The sequence below is a fragment of the Ascaphus truei genome, chromosome 3 (genome assembly GCF_040206685.1).
Source record: "Ascaphus truei isolate aAscTru1 chromosome 3, aAscTru1.hap1, whole genome shotgun sequence".
NCBI lineage: Eukaryota > Metazoa > Chordata > Amphibia > Anura > Ascaphidae > Ascaphus > Ascaphus truei.
In genome coordinates this window covers 365,598,825-365,618,504 of record NC_134485.1, presented here as the reverse complement: position 1 = coordinate 365,618,504, position 19,680 = coordinate 365,598,825, and the positions used below count along the sequence as shown (strand labels likewise).

The following is a 19,680-nucleotide window of genomic DNA, read 5'->3' as shown; positions in this document are numbered from 1 at the left end:
TGTTTGGATCATGTACTTGGCCATGTCTGTCAGGCCTGAGGCATCGGCGTGTTGGTCGCGTTCTGAGGTAGTTGCTGGGAGGGTTCATGCGGTTGCCTCTTCCTTGGCGTGAATGTGTGGTGACTGCTGGTCAGTGTGAGGGGCTGTGTTTTCCCGTGTGGGTGTGCCTGGATTGCGAGCCTGTTGTAGTGCATCCGTGTGCGCGCTGGCGTGTGGCTATAACTGTTGCGGCTGTGGCTATTCCAGGTAGCGTGTACCCTTAAAGGAACAGCGTCTTCTCCACGTGGACCTAGCAAGTCTTCGGTGTCTGTGAAGTCACTCCCTTCGTGTTGAGATGGTGTGCTGGTGTTTACGCTGAAGAGGCTTCTTACGTAGTCTTCAGTGCATTGGGCTGGATCCTCTGAAGCTATCCGTCTGTACGGTTGCTCCCCGCCATCCTGTTGCGCGGCTGCTTCTAAGACTTCGGCTTGGGCTATGGCAGCAGCAGCTTCCCTTTCGTGATTTAGGGCCTCTAGGTTAACGTCCACCTCTGTTTTTTTCCGTGCAGCGATGGCAGCGGCGGTGACAGTCTTCTTCTCTTCTATGCGGGCCCTTTCTAGTTTCATGGCTGCCTCTTTCTGAGCGTATGCGGCCCTGGCACATGCGGCCTCTGCGGTGGCTCGCGCCTTGGTGGCGTTTGCGTTTGCGCTAGACACGTGAGATTGCACTGATCTTGCTGACCTTGAAGAGTGTCTGAATGTGCTGGAGCGCTGCGATGCGGTCTCCAGGAGGAGCTCTTTTCTCTCGCTTTGGGCGTCCGTGATGGCGGTTTGCACAATGCCATCACGTTCCAGGTCAATCGCCTTTTGCAGGTCGCGTTCCCGCATGCCGTCTTCTGTGTTAGTTCTTGTCAGATAGGTGAAATATGCCTGTGACAGCGTTACGTAATGTCTATGGCACGACTTAATCTGAGTAATAGCTTGCTTAATCTGCGTTTCTTGATCGCTAGCACTTGCGACATTACCTATTTCATGATCAGTGTCCTCCCAGGCCTTCTCTAATTTTTCGCGGTGTGCGTCAATGTCAGCCTCATATTTTTTGCGTCATTTTGTGTTAGTGTGACTGTCCGTTTAGGCCTTGCGTCTGCCTGCGCCTGTTGCAGTTGCGCAGACGTCTCTGTGTCTCTCTCCTGCGTGATGTCTGGTGAGGATCTGAGTTCTGCCATGCTGTAGGTGTGTGTAGGCCTTTAGCCAATGCGTGTGGTGTGCGGTCTGTTACCTGCGTCAGCGATGGATGACTGTCTCAGATAGTGCCGGTAGGTGTCCTGCAGCGGTAAGCGTATGGGTAGCTGTACTTACAGGTGTCCGGTGGCTCTGACCCGTGTCCTGGCGGTGTCCGGTAGTGTGGCCCTTGGTGGCGCTGGCCGTGGGGACGTGCGCAGGGTTAGGTGAGATGGTAATCCCTCACTGTGAAGCTGTGCAGAGGGTGGACTCAAAGACAGAAAAGAGCAATCAAAGTTCTGTGTATGGTGCACTGTTTGACTGCAGTGCTGGAGCCTTGAGTGTTGGTTGCAGGCTGTGTGCAGTGTATGCTGCTTGCTCGTACTGCTACAGAAGTTGTACAAGCTGCTTGCTTGTACTGCTGCAGGTTGTGTGCAGTGTAAGCTGCTTGCTTGTACTGCTACAGAAGTTGTGTAAGCTGCTTGCTTGTACTGCTGCAGGCTGTGTGCAGTGTAAGCTGCTTGCTTGTACTGCTGCAGGCTGTGTGCTGTGTAAAAGTCTGTGCTCTTTGGTATAAAGCCTGCTGCTCTGTCTGGGGTGCAGAGACTATTCAGTATAGCATAAGGGTTGTGAGTAGCAGTTCCTGTGTGTATCCCCAAGACACGGTCTTCTTTTCACTATTCTGGATCCAGGGTCATGTCTAGGGTATGAATGAACCCAGCTAGCTTCAACTCAGCCCTCTTTCCAAAGCACAACAAGTCCTGTATATTTTCTTCACTTTATTTAGGAAAGCAGCAATAAAAACAGGCACTTGTGGATAAGATGTTTGTGTTGGAAAGGTGTATCTCTTTGGATGCTTTGTAGTTAAGGGCAGGTGAAAAGAATTGGCCTTGCCATAGGGGTGTAACATGAATGTACTCACTCTGCCAATGTCAGGAAGTAAAGACAGTGGGTACTACTTGTGACACAGGGATAGGGGTCAGGCCAAACTAACTGTCAGCAGGGACAGGGGGGAATGGGAAAGCCCATTAACTTGGAGGACTGGAGATGTTGCCAGGGCAACCAGGGGTGTGACAGACTGGAAGGAAAAAAGGCAACATAATGTATCCATACCATCTGCACTGGGAGTGAAACTGCAAGGAAAGTAACATCCAAATACAGCTACCAAGGAAAGGGGGGGGGGAGGTGAAACAGAGAAGGCAGAAATTGGTATTTCTGTTCCATGACACCTTCACTATTTACTTAGAGCTCCTGTATTATTATGTGCTGCCCTTGTGTATAGCATCTTCCAAGTTCTGTACTTATTGCTTTTTTTGATCTATCCATTTATTAAATTGATTTTTTGTCATATCTGTTCTAACGTTTATTTCCACTCGTCAGTGAGTGCTGGGACCCCTCAACCCCCCTTTTTCCTTTAGTAAATTGGAAATGTTTAAAATTAAAGTTTTGGTTTGTCTTAATAGAAAACATAATTTCAGAACACTTACCGGGTGATGTATCAGGGCAAATTTGGTGCAAATTGCATCTGTTTGCGTCAATGTATCGAGGTCTTTGCTCCAAGTTGTACTATTTAGCAAGTGTGAATAGGAGGGGTCAGGGAGGAGTTACATAACGCACAGTTTAAGAAGTATCAAACTCTGTATCTCCGCTCATTACTATTTTATTCTGTATTTGTGTTTAAAAAAAAAAAATCCACCAGCCCCGAGGTGCCATTTGCTTCAGATGCAAGAAGCACTTTCTTACATTTGACACAAATACAAGCAAAAAATGGAGCAATGCATCAAACCAAACTTCTGTGTGCACTTTCTTTATGCTGATACATCGCCCCCTTAATGTCACTAGAACACTGTTCTTGTATCAGTGTTTTATCAAATGGAATCGGACGTTGCTCTTACCACTTTTTTTTTACAGCTTGTTTGATTGCTCTGCATGTTGTTTTAGGTACAATAAGATCTTTTCAACCCAAGACGGTTGAAAAATGAACGCAAGCACTGCTTAAAGTGAAGCTTTTACAGATCCCTTTGCTGTATGTTGCATGCATGAAACTGACACTATTCTTTCCTTTCCTCTTCTCTTGTACCATGCTCACTGAATAGCAAATGGAATCTCTTGCAGTAAGTCTCTGTTCTTGAATATATTCCTGTCCCACACGACACAAACAGTAATGTTTCTCTATTGTGTCTTGCTAAATATTTTATTTTCCTATTCTCTTGCTGTTACAGTTGGTCTCAGTTACACATAACTGGTGTAAAGGTGCCGTCTCTGTTATTTGGTCTAAAATCATTTTGTTTAAGAAGTTGCCATTACATTTAATTGTACATGCTGACCACATATAATGCTGTTAAATGATCAAGCAGTATATTCCATTTTATTGAAATATTGATTAATGCTTTTAGTCTGCCATTGAAAAAATATGTAAAATGCTGCAACCCCAAAGTTACCGATTATACCCTTTGGAAATGCTGACTACTTAAAGATGGCAGGAAAGAAATCAGTGGGAATAATGTGATAGGAGGGAGATGAGGGCGCAATAATGTTGTAAGAAAGGGGCGCTTAATAATCATGCTATTCTTTTTTCTTGTCTACCCACTTTCTGCCCCACAATCCATCAAGGGCAATGCTAATGATCGGTTTTGCTCTTCGCTGCTGGAAAGTGAGACAGCCCCGACCCAGTGCTTCGATTTGTAATAGCTGTATTCTAGTTTGGCATTAATACAACAACAAAACAAAAAAAACATTGACCATTGTTTATATTTTATTATATATAAAGGGAGGAAAACATGACATTATTAAGGGTGCGTAAAGTAAACAAACCGTTGGCAAGAGAGCCTACAGGAATCTGCCTTCTCCCAAATTCCTGTTCCCACAGCTTAATCTGCAGCTGTGTCTGGAATGCAGACACATGTCTAACATAATATCCCCTGAATTTAAAAAGCCCATCTGACACACCATCCATTTGGGGCAATGAGTCTACCCAATATGTGTTTTTGGTTGTGATTCTATCTGGGTGTGGGTTCTGTTTCCATGTGTTGGCATGAGGCCTTCTTTTACATTTACCATAACCCTAATACATTGATTACATTTTTTTGTAAGTGAATGAGATTGTATCGTAATGCTTTCTGTCTGCGACCGCTTTTATTGCTTTAGTGAGCCAACAGATGATTTTTAGCACTATATAACACTAAAGCAGTTAGGTTTAAACAAATCAGGAAACTGCCTTGACATTGTTTCATACAGTAGTACTGTACTTGTTGGGTACAAAAAAATGGCATTTGTCCCAAATCGAGTTACGTTTTCATGAAAATAATGAAATGTCTCACCAAACAACTAGAGGTTAACATTAAAACACGTATTTTATGTGAGATGATCATTAAAAAAATTCAAATGTGTTTTACATACTGACAATCTAGGGAAGATGTACAAACTGGGTGGAGGCACTGATCTGTATCTGCCACCAGTTGTCTGTGTTTCATCTCCTATTAAAAGTAACATGCTGCAATACTGGTCACCCCCAGTCATCTAAAAATGACTTGGAAGAGAATTCGTATCCATGCCTCTTGAGTGTTATTACTGTAAGCAACACACCTAATCAACATTTCAGGCACTGTGAGTGTTTATGCCGGGTTGGATGTGTACTGAACTTACATGCACTCTAGTGTCACATTATATCTTTTGGCTGGGAGGCGAGAATTTCTCAATCTAAACAAGCCTTTTCTAATAATGCATCTGAGCCATATTCACTCAAGTCAACATAATTGGTGTACTGTACATTAGGTGTGAAAAGGTTTTTCGTTTGTGTTTGGTAGCGCAGGCAAGCCTCGTGTATACAGAAATTACATGAAATCTTCCAATTAAAATGGGGAGATACAGTAAAAGCAAGTACAGTACTAGGCATAACTAAACTTCTACTATAGCTGCAGTATATTAAAGTAAAACATATATACGTATATACAGTATACATACCCATATACAGTATATTGCCACACTATAGAGTAGCAGACAACCAGAGGCACTTTAGACACCTTGTACAATTCATGCCAGGGAATACTGGAGTAGGTAAAGTTTTAGTAGAAAATAGACACATTTTAAAGAAATACAAAATAGTTGGATAACATTTGATAATAAACCATTTTATAAGTCAATAAAGCTGCCCGTGTTCTACTACAACTATATTTAAATATATTGATTTTATATATAGAAATGTAAGTAATCTCCTACACCAGACGCACACAAACACACACACAAATCAATCCACATGAATCTCCACAATACCAAAGTGGTGTTAAAAAATGTGTCAACTCTTCAAAGATTGAAATATATAGAATAGAACAAAAAGTCTGACGTCCTTGGCCGGCAACTATCAATGGATGGGAACCTGTAGAATGAAATATATAGAAGAATTAATATGGGATGGAGCGCATTTGGAATAAACCAGACAATCTTCAAGGGAACCTTTCACTGTTCCTTAAGAGGAACATGTTCGGGCAGTGTGGCCTGCCTATGCTCACGTATGGATGTGGAAGTGGGACCCAAAATGCGATGGTAATTTAGAAGCTTCAGCCAACTCAAAAGATGTATAAAGAGATGTATCTTGAATATTAAACAGAAAGACAGGAAAAAGAATGAATGGGTTAGAAAGGCATCAAAAGTCAGTGATATCATCACAAGGGTGAAAAAGTTAAAATGGCAGTGGGCTGGACATATCGCGGGGAGAAATGTCCATTGTTGCACAGGGATGTTACTGGACTGGATGTCAAAAGGTGATGACCAAATAGTAAGATGGAAGGAATACATTAGAACATTTGTTGGAGCAACTTGGGGAAGAGAGGCTTGCAACCACATCATTCATCAACCAATGGATTGACATGGGCTGATACAAGGAAGCAGAGATGTAGGTAGAAACGGAGCACAGCCAGAAAACTGTCAAAGTGAGTCAAAAAGATGAAAAATCCAGGGCAACTCAGATATAGAAATCAATTTATTGCAAGCTCAGCAATATGAAGGATAGAAATGCACCTACGCGTTTCGTGCCTGAGCACTTTATCAAGGTGTAAAGGTGCAACAAGTAACATCCAAATGTATCCATACCTGTTCGTGCCATTACAGTGTTGGGAATGACGTCATCGGCGCGCGACCCCAACGTGAGTCGCGCTGATGCGACGTCTATCCTCATTGGCTGAACAGGTCAGATGATGTAAATACTCAATGCAACAAACTTTAATCAGTTTTAAAAAATGGACAAAAAACTAATTACAAAATAATAAAAAAAGATATAATAACTGTATGAAAGTTATACTAAACACTGCCATAATACCAATAGACATAAACTTCTGCCCCAATAAGGTACAGTATAAGAAATAATGATCCCTATAGGGGTAAGTTACAAGTATGCAACTATATATATATTATAATCTCTTTAAATAATTTTGTAAGAAGATATAAGTCCTACTAAGAGATTTCTTTAGAAATAAATTAATAATATATAGTATATTATAGAGTCTGTGATATAGTCAGGGAATTATTGTCACCTTCATTTCATCTCTAACAAAGACCAGTATAATGAATAGTAAGATATTTTCATCATACAGAAAACGTTAATATTGCAATGATTAAATTCCAATATGTTCCAATATGTTAGTGTTCCCTATATACTGGTCTATATTGCAAAGGACAAGAATAAAAAAACTTATAATATGTCTAAACTTCAAGAAAGATTAATATAACATTAGTGTGAATTGTATACAGTAAATTTCCACATCATATTTGTATTGCTTATGTCAATATTATATTAACCTATATAGATATTGAGAGTGATGAAATAAATATTCCTCCAGTAATGTCAAAAAGGAGGGAATACGCTAATGAATATGTTTAGATACTCTGTGGCTCTGGAAAAGAACCAATTAATTATAGGAAGTGACCTAAGTCCCAGTCGATATTTAACCCTGCATTTATTAAAGGTAAATTCCTTTCCACTTTTGAGAGCTTGGTGGAAAGGGATCGACAGTTAAGGGGGTGCGGTGGTGGTGCAGCATAGGGATGATTATCACAAGGAAGCCATGTGCCAACTTGGGGATCATGGTTCCCATGCTGCACTACCAGTCAATCCCACCTTGAGATTCCAGAGAGAGCTTAAGGAGCTACTTGATGATGGCTCAATGTTGGGAGTCCTAATGAGAATGATACTAATTATCTGTACAATGGTACCCCCACCACGACTGTGTTTCACTATCTCCCAAAGATTCATAAAACGCTGGTCTCCCCTCCAGGGAGACCCCTTGTTTCCAGCATTGAATCTTTGGGAGATGGTGTTTCACGCTATGTGGAGTGTTTCCTCCAACCATTTGTTAGACAGTTGCCCTCCTATATCCTTGATAGTGGAGATTTGCTAACTCAAATTGAAGGATTTTAATGGAACCGTAATCTTTTATGGGTTACACTTGATGTTACATCGTTGTATACGGTTATCTCCCATGAACAGAGCTTGGCAGCTGCTCGCAATTTTCTCCCACGTTCTGATGTTGCACCTGCACAAATCACATTTATTCTTGATTCTATGCACTTTCTTCTCATACAATTTATTTTTGTTTTATGGGATTCATTATCTCCAAACACGTGGAACGGAGATGGGGATAAGTTTTGCCCCCTCCTACGCCAATCTCTTCATGGGATGGTGGGAGTCGTTTCACGTGTTTGGAAATTTGAATAAGTATAGGGAGCACATCTTGTATTATAGACGTTTCATAGATGACCTTCTCTTTATTTGGGAGAGTGATGTTTCCACTCTTTTACAATACATACATTCACTCAATCACAATGATTACAATTTAAAATTCACCTATAGTTACAATTTTCACCACATACATTATCTTGATCTTTGTTTTTACATTGACACTGCACTCAACATCCATACTGATATATTCCGCAAACCCAACTCACGCAACACTTTCCTTAGGACGAGCAGTTGCCATCCCAAAGCCCTGTTCAGGGGGATACCTATAAGACCGTTTATGCGGGCACGTCCAAATCTAATCTTTAAACAAGCCAAAACTATAGCTAATTCCTTATAACCAAGTCTTTTTAGACTTAAGGTTGATAAAAATAATCCGATCTAAAGAAAGGATCATTTAAATGTAATGGTTGCAAAATCTGTGTAAGGATGAATTCCATGTCCACTTTTACATCCACATTTACAATGGAAATCCACATGTTTATAAACTACAATTCGACATTCATCATTTATTTACTAACGTGTGGATGTGGAAAAATCAGGACCACGAGGTGTTTAAAAATTAGAATAATGGAGCATCTCCACTTTATTTTGAAAAAAGATCAGAACCATCCTGTTCCAAAACATTTCTCTAGCTGTCCTAGGGGTAGCATTGACAATGTCAAATTCCAAGGTATTGAATATATCCAACCACTACTCAGAGGGGGAGATAGAATTAAGGCATTAGATAGACAAGAAGCTTTTTGGATATTTACCCTGAGAACTAGAACGCCATTATGGTTAAATATCGACTGGGACTTAGGTCGCTTCCTATAATTAATTGATTATTTTCCATAGCCACAGAGTATCTAAACATATTCATTATTGTATTCCCTCTTTTTAACATTCTTGGAGGAATATATCTTTCATCATTCTCAATATCTATATAGCTTATGTTATAGGAGGTTTACAGATTTGGAATTGGAAATCTAGATCTGTAAACTTACAGAAATAAAATTAATATTTACATAAGCAATACAAATATGATGTGGAAATTTACTGTATACAATTCACACTAGTGTTATATTAATCTTTCTTGAGGTTTAGACCTATTATAAGGTTTTTTTATTCTTGTCCTTTGCAATACAGTGAAAAGATAATAAAACAGCGCTCGTTGTGAGGAAATAACAATAAGTGCAATAACGTGATATACTGTGATGATAAATTATTCAATTGGTGATAATAGTGATAATGAAGTGAATACACAATAATAAATACGCAGCTCTAAAAACCCTTTCTAGGGAACGGTCCTTGATGTTCCTTCTTGGTGAAGCATTGGTGAACGATAGGGAAGCGCAACACGTGGAATATATGTGCAAAAGAAAATAAGAAATATAGTGTAATAACGTATAAACAGTGTTCAATTTCTGTGCTGGAAGAGTCTTTAGATTTTGAACTCACATTCTTTCAAACAAATAAAGGCATCTCCAAAGTAATGGCAAAGGCAATGTATCAGCCACTCATATACTAAATCAAAGATTGATCTGGATCAAGCAATATTGATCATGGGTTCCCAAGATAGTGTTCACCTATCTTGGGGAACCCATAATCAATATTGCTTGATCCAGATCAATCTTTGATATAGTATATGAGTGACTGATACATTTTGGTCACCATACAATATTAGTATTTGACCCAGAGTGCATCTTTAGCACTCGAACTAGGATCAAAGCTGCATCACAGTTGTTTTTAACACCCATTATTTTCATTTCTTGGTTGACATTAAAGATTATTTTAATTAACCCATCATTACACTATCAGTTGAGTGCCAACACTAGGTCTCTTCTTGTTGTTCATCGTTCTAACAATAGTAAAGTACATGGTACTGCAATTCAGGTCCAGGAATTTTTCCTGTTTCGTATAAAAAAAAATGATTTATTTCATTGGCTTACGATATTGATTTGCCATCATATTTGCAAAATTGTAATGGGAACAAGGATCTCAGGTATTGTGTGCAACTGATTGTTTGAAGTATAGATTCCTTGTAACATAATGGACTGTTGCTCATACATTTTCTTTATCAAATGTATCCCGTTTATAATGTACATTTCTCCACATAGCTATAGAAAGTTATGTATAATAATGTAATTTTTTTCCGTTTGTGCTTTGAATTTTAGCAATTGGAACTGTGTCAAAGGTTGTACAAGCTTCACTTCCAGCTGTTGCTGCTTTTTCAGTCTTATTGTAAACTAATTGGACAAGTCCATGAAGTCAGCACCATGCCAGAGGTACAGTATGTCACAATTAGATGTGCCTAAGAAATACAATTTTTCCTAATATAGAGTACACTATTCCTTGTTTTTAAAGCGCTACTTTTCAACTTAATCTGTCAAATAAGAGGCGTAAGAGTAATTACTGCAATTACTATATACATTTTCAAGGTATTCCAAAGCTGTGTATCAACACCAAATCACATAAGTAAACATGGGAAGGATGTTGATCCAGGGAGTAATCTGATTGCCGATTCTTTGAGTCATGAAGGAATTTATTGTTCCCTTATGAGATATCATTGGATGATATGTCACTGGGGTTTTTTGCTTACCTTCCTCTGGATCAATATATTGTAAGTACGGATATAGGATAAAGTGTCTGTCATCTAAATTTAGCATAGGTTGAACTTGATGGACACATGTCTTTTTTCAACCTCATCTACTACTGTATGTAACTATAATAAATAAACACTACTGTGGAAACAGACCCTTATTTGATTAGACAATATGTCCACCAGACAATTGCAAGGTTGTCAACGGCCTTACATTCCGCCCCTCCAGCCCTTCTCCTGATTGTTTGCTACTACGTCACCTGTTGCTCATAGAGCGTGATTTACTAAGCTCTGTTAAATCAGGTAGCATGACATTACCTAAAACAGGTGTGAAAAACAGAAAGTGAATCCCTGCGCTTCTCCCTTTGGGATAGCAATAAATGGGGATACATATATATATATATATAGTGTGAATATCTATAAGATAAAGGAGACTTTTGGTTTACATCCTTTGATCAAATAATGCCAAGCTTGCTAACCACGTCATGGTAAGGCTAAGGCCCCGCTCCCTCAGTCAACGCGCCCGCACTGCAGACAGGCGGGGCGCTGACAGACACCGCGATATGCGGTCTGTAGGGAGCCGGGAGCTGGGGCGGGAGTGGGAGGGGGGCGGGATCTGATTGTGGTGCCGTCCACCCCCCCCTACACACACACACACACACACACACACACACACACACACACACTTTAACCCGCAGCTCCTTCCCTGCTCCCCGCCCAAGGCGCCTCCCATCTAGCTCCTACCCTCCCCTCCTCCCCATTGGCTGACTCGCGTACCACGTGACGCGTCAGCTCCGAAAATCACTAGATTCTTGCAGCATCGGCCGGCTGACGCGTCACAGTACGTAGGAAGCCCTGCCGGAAGGAGGCAGCGGGGGCAGGGATCATTCGGGCAAGGGTCTGGTGGTTCGCAGCCGCGCAACCGCGCGCCCCGCCGGCCGCAGCGGGTTTGCAGCCTAAGTCTCTTACCTAAAACAGGAGCAGTCATTTTTTCCCCCTACATTAACACCTTATTCACCAAGGTAATTATATGCAAATGGATAACACCCGTACTTGAGCTCATTAGCATAGGGCTATCGCCACATTGCTTTATGATTACACTGCGTTATCTTCAAATAATGTGATCATTGTTAAGTCTTCCCATTACTTCCATCCAGATACTGAAATAGGACTTTTGGAGAGTGGGACAAAAAGGGGGGGACCAATTTAGGACAGGGACGATTTATTTATAAACCTAATAGATTAACCTCTATGTTATGGGATACCTGGGAAATATGCAAAATATATATTCTAATTATTTAAAATGGCATATTACCCCAAGTATCTCAGGTGTGTTCACATGTATTTCCTCACATGGAATTAATCTAATTGGCGGTATATAAGTAAATGGGCCCTCTCATAAATTGTTTTCTCCCCTCTCTTTATGTGCCTTTCCCGCTCCCTTTCCTCTATCAAAAGCCCTATTCCATGGTGTGAATGGGAGTAACGCCTTAGTTAGGTATAATTTAACAGAGTTTAGTGAATACGGGATGACTATAATTTAGGATGTATTGATCTTATTTGCATGTAATTTAGAATAACGACTGTTATATGCTTTGTACGGAGGTAAATCCTGGTTAACGTCACAGTAGTGGCTTTAGTGAATACTGTGTTATTGTTAACGGGCGTAAAGCAGTTTAACGTCCCATTTAATAGGCTAACTGATCTTAGTTAAACCAGGCCATAGTCTGATGGCCAAACGAAATTGATGATTCCACGTGGAAGGTTATACCATAGCTATCCATCCTTATAGTATGGTGCTGCATCCCCTGCCCCATAATCAAGGCTCTCCAACTCCATCAAGATTGTTCAATCTGGTGAGACACATCGTATGGTGCCGAGACAAACAGTCAACCAGAACAAGATATTTTTGGCGACAGTAAGGGTAACATACAGAACAAATCGGCTTATAACAGGAAAAAAGTGCAGACCACATTCCCTACAATATATAAACATAAAGTAAACATTAGCTGTCTGCTAAAGGTTTATGAATAATAATAATAATAAATATGTATTTTGCACTTCAAGATAAGAGCTCATTCTTTATTGGAAAGTGGAGCTGATTATAAATATTGCACTTATACCTTTAACAGAGCCATTGGCCTAAGAATTATATTTTTTAATAAACTGTTTGACAGAAAAGGTTAAGAGAATGAAAACCACAGAAATAAAGATTTTACATTGGAAACATTGTATGTTATGTCTTGTTTTTTCTTGTAGTTGCTCAATATGTCAAGAGAACTAAATGAACTAAAGAAAAATCTCAAGGAGGCAACTATATATATTGCAGCTGAGTCTCTTAGTATAGATGCTACATCCTATGAACCTAGCTTCAGCTCCACAGAGTCTGCGATACAATTAATGCTGGAGTGCTTAAAGAACAATGAGCTTGAGAAGGCATTACGGCAAATCCATGAATGCAGGTAAGCTTACCATACTATTTCACATATTACTGTATGTAAAAACAAGAGTAGAAGTCCAGAAATGTCTTCAATGGGCGTAGTGCTGCAGAAACCTGCAAAACACTGATGTTATTTCAACCCCAAAATCTAAGCACTTTAAGATGATTAAGTTTGTGGTTTCTGTGTGGCATGCTACTACCTTCACAGTGCAGACATACTTGCCAACACACAAAACTGTTCTGATGGAAGGTTTGGTGGGACAACATAGGAGATCTCTTCATGGTCTGTTGACCATCATTTGGTTCATGAGATAGAGTTAGAACAATGATGCATTATTCAGCAAATTGTAAGGGAGTTTTACTCATAAGCAGGACGTGTTGGCCAGCATGAATGCAGAGCCAGCCACCATGCTCAAGGAGATAAAATGATGAGGGAGAAAGGAATATCATTGAGTGGATTTGCTGGCAGTATACTTAATTATCATGGATGTAAGAAGGAGAACTCCCAACTACTGCCATGATTCTACATCCATCCATCCTGGGGAAGCGGAAGCATTACACGAAGAGAGGTGGGACTCCAGTGGATGTGTTGATCTTAAGTAATAAACTCTTTATTAAGCATGACTAATAAACTCTCTTGGTCCCACGTTTATTACTCCGGATTCCCATGAGTAATAAAGTGTTTTGATTAAGCACAAGTCCATTGGAGTGTTGCCTCTCTTCATTAATGAAGGCTTTGCTGGGTAAGTTTGAAAGTACAGCAGGATAAAGCTTTAGGGAAATGTTTGTTTAATAAAGGCATACTGATATATACTCAGGGTTTTTTTTACCCACCAAACCTTAGTGTGTCTGGTTTTTGAACTACAACATTTAAGCAAACGTGTTTGCTTTTTTTTATTACTTATATTGTATTTTGCAAACGAAGAAGAAACAGGTGCGCAAATCACATCCGGACATGTAAAAGAAAGTAAAAACACACAAAATAGTGCAATATTGTCTACTCCAACAGGATAGCTTTATTGCTGGAAATTCTATAAAATTTGCACTCACGTGTTTAACGTGAAATGAAAGCTTTGTGGTTGTTCAAAGTTACCAACTTATGTCTCCAGACAGATACTCCAGATCCACATAGAGAGGGGGAAATTCCATATATAAAAAAAGGGGGAAAGCAAAATAGTATAGTACTGTTTTTAATGGTAAAAACACAAAGTATTCCACTTACATAAGTGCCTTTGTTTGTGAGCATTCAGACCACACTGGGTCATAGGGTCAGACAAGATATTATATTGTATTTTATATAGTATTCCACTGAAAAAAAGTGACCCTTTGCTTAACTAATGTCCTTGTGATGCCTTTTGGTACATATCTCTATGTACCAAGACAATTATGTTCTGCCTAGTCTTCATAATCCCAGAACAGAAGTATTGCGATGGTAGTTCTTCAGGCACGGCATGTACTTTTTCACTATGCCTCGGTTGGCTCTTGATGAAACAATATCATATGCCACCTGGCGTCAAAATACAAGCCTGGAAGTCCTGAGATCAACATGATTTATTATACACTTTCAGATAGAGTATTGTACTGTATGTAGGAAAGTCACTGTTCATCACCTTATCAACAGTACTGACCTGCTTACCACTGTTGGGTTTTGGGCTAAGTAGATTACTTTATGATAAATGAGACTATATGAAGGATAAAACGTTAAAAACCTACATAACATAATAATGATAATTTATTATTACACCAAATAAACCCTAAACATACAATTCAATGGGGTCGAGTATGATGTGAAGTTTACACAGTATAATGTGGGGTACATTTCCCCTTAGTGCTTTGTGGTAATTGTATTGTTTTCTTGATTAATTTACATAAGCAAACTTGGCACTAATTAAATGTCTTTCTGCATACTAGGAAACTATGGCCTAATGACATATTTGGGAGCAGTTCTGATGATGAGGTACAGACACTACTGAATATTTACTTCCGCCATCAAACACTGGGACAGACCGGTACCTTTGCTCTCGTAGGCTCTAACCAAAACCTGACTGATATCTGCACCAAGCTTATGGACCTCAACATGGAGATTCGAGACATGATTCGCAGGGCTCAAAATTACCGGGTGGTCTCAACTTTCCTTCCCGACTCCAATGTTTCTGGCACTAGTCTCTGACAGGAAGCTGGTGCGTTCCTGTACCCCCAAGGTGGAAGTGCTGTCATGCTGGTGTGAGGTCCTTCAGTATCTACTCAATATTAGGAAGACTTGGTCAAGCTATCATCATTCCTCTTACCTTTAGGCCATTTTATGAAATAACGCAGACAGATCTTCAGATCTGTAGCAATACTGTAAGAACCAAGGTGTAGCAGTAGGAACAACCTGGGCAAAACTCATCCTTGCTTGCACAAATGGCTAGTATTTCACTGAACTACTGTAACGCACTACTGAAGAAGTGACTTACATTGCATACCAAAGCCTACTATACTGAATAATACTTCCCTTTCTATAAATCCTAATTTTAGAATGGCAAAAGTGCAATGTTCCTTCACAAAAGAATATATATATATATATAATATATTTTTTGTTGCTTTTAAATACTTTTTAGCATTTTCTTTATTTTCTTCTCTGGATTAGCAGACGACAGGCAGAATGAGGCTGGCCGCAGAAGAATACTGGTTATTATTGGTCAATAGCTGAGAGCCTGTGAATATGAAGGCTGATTGTAATGAGACTGTAATTAACCTGTACACTGTAATTTGAGAATGATTACTGTATCTTACGCTGCTACGAATTACATTTCCTAGAGTTTACTGTTCCTAAGGTACTGGATCATATAGCAATGGACTGTTACAGAAACCCAAGTACCCCAAATGGTTTAGGTCATTTTTTATTTTCAAGGATCCTGGCTGCTTTTTATTAGCGGGTTGCTTTTATGAATATATTTATATTATGAAAAAGAAGGCTGATATGACTTTACTACCATTCTGAAGGTGGAAGTTTAAAGAATGATTACATCTTTTTTTTTTTATCTGTTACGCATGCATATTTTTATTTAATGTATATTTGGATTATGAAAAGTCTAAATGTTACGATGAGTTCAAATTTCTTTTTAAGTGGAATTTAATTTTCATTATATGCATAAAATTATAAATGCATAATATATTGGTAAATATGTATGACATTTCCCCCTCAAACCTTCTGCTGTCACGTGTGAATTGAATTGCATGTAATTCCTTTGCACATCTGAGGCACTTTCATTCACACATAGTCTGTGTAACTTATTCACTCTGTACATATACTTGCAGTTTTGTGACGTAATTAAGATTATTTTTGTTGAAGTCATTCATTGAAATTCATGATAAATGTATTCAGTCACAAGATATGTGCTGAGGCATCTTTCCTCGTCTTGCGTTGCGATGGATGATAACGTGATATTCATTTGTTCTGAAGGGTTACAGTGACACGACGAAAAGTAAACCATTTTCATTGGATTCACTGGTAATATTAAAAATGTAACTAGTGTGATAAGCTGATAATTCCTAGTAACAAATATACTAAACTATGTTAAATTAGGGCAAATAACGTTAGGTTACTTAAAATGGTAGCAGACGTTATTTTCCCTGAGTTGAACACATATCCACAAAATTAATTATGTGCAAAAACAATGGTTGTTGTTTAACTCCTTATCATAGGCTTAACTTTAGGTTAAATTAGTACTACCTTGCGTCTGCTTTAAATAACACGACAGAATGCTATGTCTTGCCTAAAGGTGGCATTATTTTCAAACAGACCCAGAAATATGGGTTTCTCATCTCCTCGCACTCTCCCCTCTCCAACAAAAGTCACCTTCAGGTTATGACCTATATATCCTAACGTTAATTTCCTGAGTTAACCTGAACGGCCTTTAGTGGATATGTGATTTGGGGGAACGCCTCTTTTGCATATCATTAGCCAGAAAAATTGATCAGTACATTATTTAAAGGAATAAAACTGGATTAACATTATCTTATTCCCTTTAGAACAGGGGTGCACAAACTAGGGGGCGCGAGATTTTTGTGGGGGAGGAGGGGCGCGGGCAGTTGCAGAGGTCCCACACTCTTCCCCAAGGCATTTAAATTAAATGCTGTGGGACTGCGCGAGGTCTCTGCAACCTCTACTTACCGAGATTCAGCCGGCTTCAGGACTCATGACCATGGCAACGTGGGGGTCAAATGATGCAGCAGGGTCATGTGACGTCACATAATGCAAAAATAGATCAAAACAACAGCAACTCCAAGGAAAAAATTGTGAACTCTCCAGCAGAGGAAAATTAAAAAAGTTTAGTTAGACTACATAAAAAGCACAAACACAGACAGTGAATGAACTCTCCTCTAGAGGAGTGAATGAACTAAACCTCTAGAGGCAGCTTCAGACAATGCGTTTCGCGCATTATGCTTCATCATGATGAAACGCATTGTGTGAAGCTGCCTCTCTAGAGGTTTTTGTATGATCCAATAAATGTGATTATTTTTCTTATGAGTGAGCCCCCTCTGGATCGGTTTTTTTACTCTGGATGGTGCTCTGTTTCTCCTTCAACTCTGCTACTAGTACATAGCTCTATTTATGCCATATATCCCCGGAAAGTTGTATATACTCTCCTTCCAAGCTTCCAGTGGATAGGTGGTGTGCATGGTGCCTATCTACTTTGAGGGTCCAACTGATGCCCAGTTCTTTAATACCAATGGCCTATTCCAAAGCAGGGGAGCATTGCAACTTACCTTGTCCAAGGTGGCAGTCTGTGCAGCCATGTGAGAGGTCTCCCTCTCCCGATGTGAGGCCTGCCTAGTGATCTGAAGGGGAGGAGTTGCACAGGAGGACACGGAGACACCCTTGTTCATGTTCGAGCTCCATTGCTCTTCCTGTAAGGGATAATCACCCTTGTCACAGACTTGACAAAGTTCTAAAGGTACGCACACTGGTCATCCTCCGGCTATACTCTGCTGCAGCCGGCTATTAGCATGCCAGATGCCCCCTAGATCTAATGTTAACCCCCCTGAGACTATATACATTTTGGGGGGCTTTAACCTCTCTGACCTGCACTTATCTGTGCAAACACATACAGTAATTGCAGCCTGACTTCATCAGTAGAGGAACTACATTGACCTAGCAATTCCTGCAGTCTGAAGGCGATTCTTATACACATTCATTTACTGTGATTGTTTCTGCCCTTTGAAATCACTTTTTATTTTTACTTTAAGCTCCTGTTTAATACTACTTGCTTCAGACACTTCAGCTTCTCTGCAGATTACAGCTCACATCCCAATCATATGTATATTCTGCTCATATACAAGGTTCTTTGATAGTGCAAAACTGTGTATACACACCTACCAAGCCTTCTAGGAAAATATCACTCTACGTAAACTCTCAGGTCCCCAATTAGAATAATATCGGTCCATTATTCAGCAGAAGGCTCCAAGGCTGCTAGGTCTCTGAAGACGCTCCAGGCACCTGGCCCTGACGGTTTCACAACGGAATTGTATAAAACTTTATGCCTACTAGTCACTTCTGTGCAAACCAATCTTTATAATAAACTGTTGACTGCATAGGCTGCCCTTAAACATTCTCAAAGGCTAATACAGTAGACTTATTCCTAAAAACGCAGAGACCCAGATGAGCCAACCTCATATAGGCCTACAGCATCTCACTAGAACTTGAAACTTGATTATAAAATCATTACAGAGATTCTTGCAGATAGGTTGAAGCTCTGTTTACCCAGTCTAATTAGTGAGGTTCCAACTGGTTTTATGCTAAGTAGATACTCCTCAAAACAAATATGCCAAGTTCTATCAACCGTAGCGGCACACGGCACACACTATGCCAGAAAATCTCTATAGTCGATAAAGTCCCTGCATGTATAGCAAGTCTAGATGCTGAGAAGGCTTTCAACATGGTAAAATTGAATCATTTATTTAACTTTCACATGCAGATTTAATGGTAGCATCAGTTCTTTAAAAGCATCTTCCCTTCCTTCCATCTCATTAGAGAGAAAAGCCAAGGTTGCCCCTTCTATCCAGTGATATTTGTAAGTGTATATGTCAATATTTACAAACGTTGCCAGACTTACTGTTCCCACAGATACTTCAAAATACTGAGGCATGCCTCAAGAATTTCCATACATTCAATGGTAATGTTGCAGCAAAATGCCAGAGCATGCCTCCAAACAAAAAGAAAAGTTAGTCTGGCTACATCTGTATTTAAAAAACATATAGGACACCCACAAGCTCATATTGAACCCCCAAAATAACCACAACATATATATAAGCATATAAGTGTCACAGATGAGTGCTACTGAGCATGGCAATATATATTTAAAACCAGAGACAGAACATGAAACACAGACAGAGCTCAGTGCACATCCAGTGAAATTATACACAGTATAGTGCCTAAATATATATGTATAGTTATCTATTAAATAAATTGGTCTTTTAGTTTAACATTTTGGCCAAAGTGTTGTAAGCCCCTGAGCCACTGCACGGCAGACCACATCTCAAGGGTCCCTTACCTCCTACCTAATTGAAGCTCACCCCCTTCCACATTTAAATGGTTAAAAGCTCACTCCATAGCATCTCCCACTCTCAGGGGAACTTGCTTGCTTGCAGTATGATTGTGACAAATCTAATACAGAGTGCTTTTCCTGGTAATGTACAGGTTAATAAAAGCTTCAATCAGACTTAGAACTATGCAACTAATTTTGAT

At 39.7% G+C, this 19,680-nt stretch overlaps 1 protein-coding gene across 6 annotated transcripts in view; it reads left to right on the top strand.

Annotated features, from left to right (window-relative positions):
* The window catches only part of FRY (FRY microtubule binding protein), a 423,242-nt gene extending 406,902 nt beyond the window's left edge, over nt 1–16,340 (top strand). For 4 of the 6 annotated variants that reach the window (XM_075592149.1, XM_075592143.1, XM_075592145.1 and 1 more), the window contains 4 exons: nt 3,296–3,313; nt 10,086–10,196; nt 12,770–12,972; nt 14,862–16,340. In XM_075592149.1, the coding sequence (XP_075448264.1) occupies nt 3,296–3,313; nt 10,086–10,196; nt 12,770–12,972; nt 14,862–15,120 (591 nt within the window). In that variant the 3' untranslated portion in view covers nt 15,121–16,340. The remainder of the gene's footprint in view (nt 1–3,295; nt 3,314–10,085; nt 10,197–12,769; nt 12,973–14,861) is intronic. The other 2 variants (XM_075592144.1, XM_075592148.1) reach the window with 1 other exon arrangement.
* The last annotated feature ends 3,340 nt before the right edge of the window (nt 16,341–19,680 follow it).